General features: G+C 41.4%; 1 protein-coding gene across 1 annotated transcript; it reads left to right on the top strand.

Moving 5' to 3' along the window:
• The first annotated feature begins 393 nt into the window (after positions 1–393).
• LOC102390560 (ferritin heavy chain) lies at positions 394–1,318 on the top strand. The gene has a single exon (XM_006042151.4). It carries the CDS (start codon positions 612–614, stop codon positions 1,155–1,157), a length of 546 nt encoding a protein of 181 aa, XP_006042213.2. The 5' UTR covers positions 394–611; the 3' UTR covers positions 1,158–1,318.
• The last annotated feature ends 9,595 nt before the right edge of the window (positions 1,319–10,913 follow it).

The raw sequence follows: 10,913 nt of genomic DNA, 5'->3' as shown, positions 1-10,913 counted from the left end.
ACAGAGGAGCCTGGTGGGCTGCAGTCCATGGGGGTCTCAGGGTCGGACACAACCGAAACAACTGAGCATGAGCCTTTCTTCATTGAGCATTTTTGGTTCCTTGTCAAATGTTAGCCTACTGCTTATGCCAGCCACATTTTATTAAGCATTTACTTTGTGCCTTGCACTACACTGAGTAAGTTTCATGTACTATCTCATTTAATTATCACATCTTTCTAAGGAGTAGAGATTACTATTGCTCATCTAACACCTTTGTTTAAAAGCTTACTTTTACTGTTATCAAGATAATGCATGTTCACACACATACTTTTTTATTCTTCTGTTAATTTACTTTCTTAGGATAGTTTTCAGAAGTGGAACTACTGGGTCAAAAAATATAAAACTTTTAACAGTCTTAGCGGAGAGTCGCCGCGGTTTCCTGCTTCAACAGTGCTTGAACGGAACCCGGCTGCTCGTCCCCCCCTACCCCGGCCGGCCACTCAGAGCCAGCCCTCGTCACCACTTGACAGCGCCCTCCGACCGGCCCAAGGTCCCCGCCACCGCTCCAGCGCCGCTCGGCCGTCGCCGCCACCACCACCACCACCACCACCGCCCATTTTCAGCCGCCCACCATGACGACCGCATCCCCCTCGCAGGTGCGCCAGAACTACCACCAGGACTCGGAGGCCGCCATCAACCGCCAGATCAACCTGGAGCTCTACGCCTCCTACGTCTACCTGTCCATGTCGTACTATTTTGACCGTGATGATGTGGCTTTGAAGAACTTTGCCAAATACTTTCTTCACCAATCTCATGAGGAGAGGGAACATGCTGAGAGACTGATGAAGCTGCAGAACCAGCGAGGCGGCCGAATCTTCCTTCAGGATATCAAGAAACCAGACCGTGATGACTGGGAGAATGGGCTGACTGCGATGGAATGTGCTCTGTGCTTGGAGAGAAGTGTGAATCAGTCACTACTGGAACTGCACAAACTGGCCACTGAAAAAAATGATCCCCATCTGTGTGATTTCATTGAGACTCATTACCTGAATGAGCAGGTGGAAGCCATCAAAGAATTGGGTGACCACATAACCAACCTGCGCAAGATGGGGGCCCCTGGATCTGGCATGGCAGAGTACCTCTTTGACAAGCACACCCTGGGACACAGTGAGAGCTAAGCCTAAGGCTGGTTTCCCACAGCCACAGGGGTGACTTCCCTGGTCACCAAGGCAGTGCATGCATATTTGGGTTACCTTCATCTTTTCTATAAGTTGTAACAAAACATCTACTTAAGTTCTTTCTTTAGTACCATTCCTTCAAATAAGGTAATTTGGTACCCCCCCAAAAAAATAAATAAATAAAACTTTTAAAGCCATCAATAATTTTTTTTTCATCAAGAATTTATTTTATTTTATTTTAACTTTACAATATTGTATTGGTTTTGCCATATATCAACATGAATCCGCCACAGGTATACATGCGTTCCCCATCCTGAACCCTCCTCCCTCTTCCCTCCCTGTATCATCCCTCTGGGTCGTCCCAAGAATTTTTTTTAAAAATTCTTTTTTCTGTTCCTCTTTTCCTTTCCCCTTAACTTTTTAAAAATGTATTTTTAAAGATGTATTTGTTTATTTTGGCTGGGTCTTCATTGCTGTGTGTGGGCTTTCTCTAGTTGTGGCAAAGAGGACTACTCTTTGCCGTGGTGTGCAGGCTTCTCATGGTTGTGGCTTCTCTTGTTGTGGGGCACAGGCTTCAGCAGTTGCTGTGTACTGGCTCAGTAGTTGCCGCTCTTGGACTCTATCTTGATCAATAGTTGTGGTACGGGGGCTTAGTTGTTCTGTGGCACATGGGATCTTCCCAGACCAGGGATTGAACCCATGTCTCCTGCATTGACAGGTAGATTCTTAACCACTGGACCACCATGGAAGCCCACCCTTAACTCTGATTTTGAAATGGGTTTTTAAAAGATGGTAGACACAGATTCCCAAGAGAAGGAATGAGGGCACAGCCAAGAAACTGGGCAGAAATACTGTAACTTGGCTTAATTTTTTAACATTTTTCCAAAATAACTCTTGGTTAAAGAAGATCTAGGGCTTCACAGGTGGCGCTAGTGGTAAAGAATCCACCTGCCAATACAGGAGATGTAATTCCTCTGTCAGGAAGATCCCCTGGAGGAGGACATGGCAACTCCAGTATTCTTGCCAGGAGAATCCATGGACAGAGGAGCCTGGCAGGGCATGCGCAATAGGGTCACAAAGAGTCAGACACAACTGAGCACAAAGATCTATGGAATATTTACTTCAAATGGCTTCTGGGTTTTTTACCTTCAATTTTAAGAGAATATAATAGGTAAAAAAATTAGATTTAATACCACTAATTATTATAACATCAATAACCTTTGTCAAGTCTCACTTGGAGGACTTATTTGCTCCCTTTTTTATATGTAACATTTCTATTAAAAAAGTGGACTCCTTCACTGCTGATGGCCTACCTTAGAGCCTGATAGATGACAGATGCTTAATAAATATCGACTTCATGACTACCAAATACTATATTTAGAGTTTCTTACCTAAAAGCCCATCTAAGGAAAATGGCTAGTTCTGTCTTTTATGAAGATTTGAGGATGAGCTTTTACAGAATTGCCTGATTTTATTGAACTCATTCATTCATTAATCTACAGTTTGCCATCTTGTAAACAAGACAACCCTGGACTTCTCTGGTGGTCCAGTGGTTGGGACTCAGTGTTTTCACTGCTGTGACCCTGGGTTCAGCTCTTAGTTGGGAAACTAAGATCCCACAAGCTTCACAGTGAGGCAAAAAAACAAAAACAACGTAAGACAGCAACAACAAAAAAACAAATCTTAAGGTGGCTTAGAAACTTGTGAAAAGAAGTAGCAAGACAAAATATATTCCATATAAGAAAGACAAAGCACAGGGAATATAAGGGTAGGAAAGTAAAATGGAGCCAAATATCAACAAGCACATGCCATGAAGTTTTGTGTACACTTGCTAATAAGAGCAAAAAATTTTGATTTTAACTCCCTGGCAACCCAGAAAAAGAGATGAGAATGTGATCAGTTGCAACAATGTTTGCAGTGTTCATAGGCAAAAACAATCCAGCTACTCAGGAAAATCATCGTCCTTCCTGGAGATAAAACCTGACATAAATTTGCGCTGTGTTTTCTCTGATCGCTAATCTTGTGAATAATGTCACCTCCAACAGCATCCTCCTTATAGTAAACATGGAGATGAATTTTGAAGGGCTGTTTCTTATAGTGCCTATAATAAAAGCTGAGAACATTACAGCCATGTACAGTTCAGTAGGGCTTCCCTGATAGCTCAGTTGGTAAAGAATCCACTTGCAATGCAGGAGACCCCCGTTCCATTCTTGGGTCAGAGACGGCATAGGCTACCCACTCCAGTATTCTTGGGCTTCCCTTGTGGCTCAGCTGGTAAAGAATCTGCCTGCAATGTGGGAGACCTGAGTTTGATTCCTGGGTTGGGAAGATCCCCTGGAGAAGGGAAAGGCTACCCACTCCAGTATTCTGGCCTAAAAGAATTCCATGAACTGTATAGTCCATGGGGACATGAGTCAGCAACTTTTTCCAATCCATACAGTTCAGTAAGGACTTCCCAGGCGGCGCTAGTGGTAAAGAACCTACCTACCAATGCAGGAGACCTAAGAGAGGCAGCTTCAATTGAGTGGAGGGCATAACAACCCACTCCAGTATTCTTGCCTGGAGAGTTCCATGGAAAGGGGAGTTTTGGCCAGCTGCAATCCATGGGGTTGCAAAGAGTTGGACACAATTGAAGCAACTTAGCATGCACACATAGTTCAGTAAAGGCAAAAGATGATGACAATGTGCAGAAGATAAGCAACGCTCTCCTGGTCTTATTCAGCTTATGTTTCTTTTATTTAAGGGATCTAGTGTGAAAGTACTCTTGCCTGGAAAATCCCATGGACGGAGGAGCCTGGTGTGCTGCAGTCCATGGAGTCGCTAAGAGTCGGACACGACTGAGTGACTTCACTTTCACATTTCACTTTCATGCATTGGAGAAGGAAATGGCAACCCACTCCAGTGTTCTTGCCTGGAGAATCCCAGGGACGGGGGAGCCTTGGGGGCTGCTATCTGTGTGCCTGGTTCGATCCCTGGTCGGGGAGCTAAGATCCCACATGCCTTGTGGCCAAAAAACCAAAAACATAACATAAACAATATCATAACAAAGAGTTGGACATGACTGAAGCGATTTAGCAGTAGCAGTGTGAAAGTGCTTAATTTAAGATTCATGGACAACATTTGTGTGGGGTGTCGCTTCAGTCATGTCCAACTCTTTGCGGCCCCATGGACTGTAACCCACCAGGCTCCTCTGTCCATGGGATTTTCCAGGCAAGAATACTGGAGTGGGTGGTCATGACCTCCCTCAGGGGATCTTCCCCACCCAAGGATGGAACCTGCATCTCCTGTATTGCAGGCGAAATCTTTACCTGCTAAGCCATCAGGGACAACATTAGGGTATTTAAAGTCTTTGAAATTGTGTGCAAAAACATTGTATCATTTTGAAAGATTATGACATGTCAGTGTAGATTCATTGATTGCAACAAATGCACCACTATGGTGGGGATATTGATAATGGGGAAGGCTATACATGTCTGGGAAATCTTTATAACTTACTCTCTGTTTTGCTAGAGCCTAAAACTGATCTTAAAAGGTAAAGGTTTGGGACTCCCCTGGTGGTCCAGTGGTTAAGACTTTGCCTTCCAATGCAGGGAGTGCCTGGTTCGATCCCTGGTCGGGGAGCTAAGATCCCACATGCCTTGTGGCCAAAAAACCAAAAACATAACATAAACAATATCATAACAAATTCAATAAAGATTAAAAAAAAAATTAAAGTCTTAAAAGAAAAAAATATGTCAATGAGTAAATGTACTTTCCTGGGGAAAAGTCTAGAGCAGGAGTTCTTAAGTTTAACTGCACATTAAAGTCACCTGCTGCTGCTGCTGCTAAGTCGCTTCAGTCGTGTCCGACTCTGTGCGACCCCATAGACGGCAGCCCACTAGGCTCCTCTGTCCCTGGGATTCTCCAGGCAAGAATACTGGAGTGGGTTGCCATTTCCTTCTCCAATGCATGAAAGTGAAAAGTGAAAGTGAAGTCGCTCAGTTGGGCCCGACTCTTAGTGACCCCATGGACTGGAGCCTACCAGGCTCCTCCATCCATGGGAATTTCCAGGCAAGAGTACTGGAGTGGGGTGCCATTGCCTTCTCTGTTAAAGTCACCTAAGCAGGTTTAAAACTAATGCTGGGAACTTCAGCTACCATGACTTTTAATTGGTCTTGAGAAGCCCAAGCATAGCTGTATTTTAAAAGCTGCTGTGAATACAAAACACTTAATGATTTTGTTAAAATCCAGGTACTGATTCAGTATATCTGAGATTAGGCCTAAGAGTCTGCATTTTATTTTAATTTATTTTATTGACGTTTAGTTGATTTGCAATGTGGTGTTAGATTCTGCATTTCTCACAAGCTTCCACTGCTGCTGATCTTCAGAACATAACTTTGGTTAGTAAGGCTCTGATGCTACTGCTGCTAAGTTGCTTCAGTTGTGTCTGACTCTGTGCAACCCCATAGACGGCAGCCCACCAGGCTCCCCCGTCCCTGGGATTCTCCAGGCGAGAACACTGGAGTGGGTTGCCATTTCCTTCTCCAGTGCATAAAAGTGAAAAGTGAAAGTGAAGTCGCTCAGTCGTGTCTGACTGTTTGCGACCCCATGGACTGCAGCCTACCAGGCTCCTCCATCCATGGGATTTTCCAGGCAAGAGTACTGGAGTGGGTTGCCATTGCCTTCTCCGGGTCCAGTGGTTAGGACTCTACAATTCAACTGCATGGGGCATGGGTTCGATCCCTAGTCAGGGAACTAAGACCCTGCATGCTGCATGGCAAGGACAAAAAGTTTTTTAAATCCTATGCTAAACCATAATGGAAAAGAATATTTAAAAAAGAGAATATTATATATGTGTGTGTGTATATAACTGAATCGCTTTGCTGTACAGCAGAAATTGACATGACATTGTAAATCAACTATACTTCAATTAAAAATATTGATTAAAAAATTCAAAATAATAAAAATAAAACTCAAAAAAGATCCATTCAAAGAGCAAGAAAGACCAATGGATTTTAATGAAACAGAGAATAAACGGTTCATTGATATGGTTTCAAATTCTACACTGCAGCTAAGCTTTAAAAAATTATTATGTGTTTAGTTTCCATGTAATATCAAAGAATAACCACAATTATCTGAGAAGGCTATTAAAGGACATCTCCTTTTTCCATCTACACAGCAGTGTGAGGTCCAATATTCTTTTTATTTGTTTCTGTGTCCCATGCTCCAATATTCTTCATATACTACACCTAAAACAATGTATTGTAACAGTTACTGTGTACATAGATGGAAATCTAGCTAAAGAAAACATTAATGATAATTGTAGAAATGTAAAACATTAACACTTTTATTACATTTTTTGGAAAATATAATTACTTGTCACAAAAATACATTATTTATCTTAACATGTACCAATAAGTTTACCACTATTTTAAAAATTAAATAATTATTTCTTCATTTTAATTTCTAATACAGTAATTATTGGTAGATATAGCCTACACATGCACATGAATTAAAGCTCATTAATTAAAAAATTTTTTTGGTTTGAGAACTGCTGCTCTACTTTTATTAAACTACAAAGAGCTCCAAGACCTCAAAGTGATTAAGAACCTCAGACATTTAAAAAGGAATGAATGGATTTCTCTGGTGGTCTAGTGGTTAAGAATCTGCCTGCCAGTGCAGGGGATGGAGTTCCATCCCTGGTCTGGGAAGATCCCACATGCTAAAGCTGGTGCGTGGTGAAGCCCACGCACCGCCGAGTAGCCCTGGCTCTCCACAACTAGAGAAAGCCCACACACGCAGCAAGGAAGACCTAGCGCAGCCAAAAATAAAAGTAACTGAATAAATCTTTAAAAAAAGAAAAAGGGATAGATGAACTGATTGCATAGTCTCCACAAAGATGATTTTTCTCAGTTAAGCTTTCGATAAGTATGGAGTTGCAGTGAATTCTAGAATATATTTCTGATAAGAACTTGGAGTACAACAGTTCAAAGCTGCCAGTTATCCACTCAGTCTTAATATTAAAGGGTTGAAAACAGCTCTTGAAGCGCAAATCCAGTTCCATTTCCTAGTATGGTATACAAAGCACCTTTTTGATCTGTGCTTTACAAGAAATAACCAGTTTAATTCATGACCACTCTGGTAAAAACTTGTTATCTCTGATTTGTACATTTTGTTGAATGAATGCGTGAGTGACAACACGAGTAAATAAAACTAAATTTTTCACCTGTATGCAAGTCTAATTTAGTAAAGCTTCTCTATATAGCTCTACTCAATCAGTAGTGATCACTTCCTATATTTTTTTTTCTCTTTATTTGCCTATCTGAAGTTTCCTTCTGTGTTTTGATTACCACTTGTCTCTTTTTAAAGTTGTATTCATTTTTTATGGATGTATAGTTGTTTTACAATGTGGTGCCAATCTCTGCTATACAGCAAAGTGACTCAGTTATACATATAAAGACATTTTTTTTTTATATTTGTATATTTTTTATATCCTTTTCCATTATGGTTTATCCCAGGATATTGAATATAGTCCCCTGTACTATGAAGTAGGATCTTGTCATTTATCATTACTACTTGCCTCTTTGTTTTATCTCCACAGTTAATCTCTTTCCTTCTCAGCTTGATATCTGTCTCAATATCTCCATGTACCTTTTAAAAATATGTACATTTATACATATATATATTTATTCTTAGTTGAAGAATTGCTTTACAATATTGTGTTGGTTTCTGCCATACATCAACATGAATCAATCATAGGTATATATACATCCCCTCCCCCTTGTTGTTATGGAGCCCCGGTTGGATAAAGAAACTGGTATATACATACAATGGAATATTACTAAGCCATAAAAAGGAAAACATTTGAGTCGGTTCTAATTGGGTGGATGAACCTAGAGCTTACTATACAGGGTGAAGTAAGCCAGAAAGAGAAAAACAAGTATCATACATTAATGCATATATATGGAATCTAGAAAGATGGTACTGATGAACCTATTTCAAGGCCCCAGTGGAGACACAGGCATAGAGCACCTTTTGAAAATAAGTACCAATATCATCGTCTCAACACCCTCTTCCAACAACACAAGAGAAGACTCTATACATGGACATCACCAGATGGTCAACACCGAAATCAGATTGATTATATTCTTTGCAGCCAAAGATGGAGAAGCTCTATACAGTCAGCAAAAATAAGACCAGGAGCTGACTGTGGCTCAGACCATGAACTCCTTACTGCCAAATTCAGACTTAAATTGAAGAAAGTAGGGAAAACCACTAGACCATTCAGGCATGACCTAAATCAAATCCCTTATGATTATACAGTGGAAGTGAGAAATAGATTTAAGGGCCTAGATCTGATAGAGTGCCTGATGAACTATGGAATGAGGTTCGTGCCATTGTACAGGAGACAGGGATCAAGACCATCCCCATGGAAAAGAAATGCAAAAAAGCAAAATGGCTGTCTGGGAAGGCCTTACAAAGAGCTGTGAAAAGAAGAGAAGCGAAAAGCAAAGGAGAAAAGGAAAGATATAAACATCTGAATGCAGAGTTCCAAAGAATAGCAAGAAGAGATAAGAAAGCCTTCTTCAGTGATCAATGCAAAGAAATAGAGGAAAACAACAGAATGGGAAAGACTAGAGATCTCTTCAAGAAAATCAGAGATACCAAAGGAACATTTTATGCAAAGATGGGCTCGATAAAGGACAGAAATGGTATGGACCTAACAGAAGCAGAAGATATTAAGAAGAGATGACAAGAATACATAGAAGAACTATACAAAAAAGATCTTCACGACCCGAATAATCACGATGGTGCGATCACTGACCTAGAGCCAGACATCCTGGAATGTGAAGTCAAGTGGGCCTTAGAAAGCATCACTAGGAACAAAGCTAGTGGAGGTGATGGAATTCCAGTTGAGCTATTCCAAATCCTGAAAGATGATGCTGTGAAAGTGCTGCACTCAATATGGCAGCAAATTTGGAAAACTCAGCAGTGGCCACAGGACTGGAAAAGGTCAGTTTTCATTCCAATCCCAAAGAAAGGCAATGCCAAAGAATGCTCAAACTACTGCACAATTGCACTCATCTCACACGCTAGTAAAGTAATGAGCAAAATTCTCCAAGCCAGGCTTCAGCAGTATGTGAACCATGAACTTCCTGATGTTCAAGCTGGTTTTAGAAAAGGCAGAGGAACCAGAGATCAAATTGCCAACATCCTCTGGAGCATGGAAAAAGCAAGAGAGTTCCAGAAAAACATCTATTTCTGCTTTATTGACTGTGCCAAAGCCTTTGAACTGTGTGGATCACAAGAAACTGTGGAAAATTCTCAAAGAGATGGGAATACCAGACCACCTGATCTGCCTCTTGAGAAATTTGTATGCAGGTCAGGAAGCAACAGTTAGAACTGGACATGGAACAACAGACTGGTTCCAAATAGGAAAAGGAGCACGTCAAGGCTGTATATTGTCACCCTGCTTATTTAACTTATATGCAGAGTACATCATGAGAAACGCTGGACTGGAAGAAACACAAGCTGGAATCAAGATTGCCAGGAGAAATATCAATCCCCTCAGATATGCAGATGACACCACCCTTATGGCAGAAAGTGAAGAGGAACTCAAAAGCCTCTTGATGAAGGTGAAAGTGGAGAGTGAAAAAGTTGGCTTAAAGCTCAACATTCAGAAAACGAAGATCATGGCATCTGGGCCCATCACTTCATGGGAAATAGATGGGGAAACAGTGGGAACAGTGTCAGACTATTTTTCTGGGCTCCAAAATCACTGCAGATGGTGACTGCAGCCATGAAATTAAAAGACGCTTACTCCTTGGAAGGAAAGTTATGACCAACCTAGATAGCATATTCAAAAGCAGAGACATTACTTTGCCAACAAAGGTTCGTCTAGTCAAGGCTATGGTTTTTCCTGTGGTCATGTATGGATGTGAGAGTTGGACTGCGAAGAGGGCTGAGTGCCAAAGAATTGATGCTTTTGAACTGTGGTGTTGGAGAAGACTCTTGAGAGTCCCTTGGACTGCAAGGAGATCCAACCAGTCCATTCTGAAGGAGATCAGCCCTGGGATTTCTTTGGAAGGAATGATGCTAAAACTGAAACTCCAGTACTTTGGCCACCTCATGCGAAGAGTTGACTCACTGGAAAAGATTCTGATGCTGGGAGGGATTGGGGGCAGGAGGAGAAGGGGACGACAGAGGATGAGATGGCTGGATGGCATCACTGACTCGATGGACGTGAGTCTGAGTGAACTCCGGGAGTTGGTGATGGACAGGGAGGCCTGGGTGCTGCGATTCATGGGGTCGCAAAGAGTCGGACACGACTGAGCAACTGATCTGATCTGATCATCTTCTCCATCAACTAGTCCTGCCTGACTTACTGCACCCCAGTACTCATGCGCCCTCTATGGGCCATGTGCTCATCCTATCAAGTGGAGCTCCTCACCATCTTCTGATAACACTAATAATAACAAACACTGATATTCACTGAATACTTACTGTGTGCTATGTGCTTTACTGAATGACCTTAGTCTTCATTGGGTAGCTACAGTACTATTTTTATCATTCCTATTTTACAGATTAAAAAATACAGGTTCAAGGAGTAAAATAACTTGTCTAAGTCTCATAGCTAGCTAGGATTTGATTTAAACCTTTTTCCTTTCACAGCTCTATTGAGGTATAATTTATATATTATAAAACTAACCTATTGTAAATATGCAATACAATGATTTTTAGTAAATTTGTAATTATGACCATCACCACAATCTAGTT

This window comes from Bubalus bubalis, chromosome 3 (genome assembly GCF_019923935.1).
Source record: "Bubalus bubalis isolate 160015118507 breed Murrah chromosome 3, NDDB_SH_1, whole genome shotgun sequence".
In the NCBI taxonomy this organism is placed as follows: Eukaryota; Metazoa; Chordata; class Mammalia; order Artiodactyla; family Bovidae; genus Bubalus; species Bubalus bubalis.
This window is presented reverse-complemented; position numbering and strand designations above follow the sequence as displayed.

What these genes read in the sequence shown, in the direction of transcription:
- LOC102390560 (XM_006042151.4), top strand. Translation starts at nt 612, where the DNA reads ATGACGACCGCATCCCCCTCGCAGGTGCGCCAGAACTACCACCAGGAC.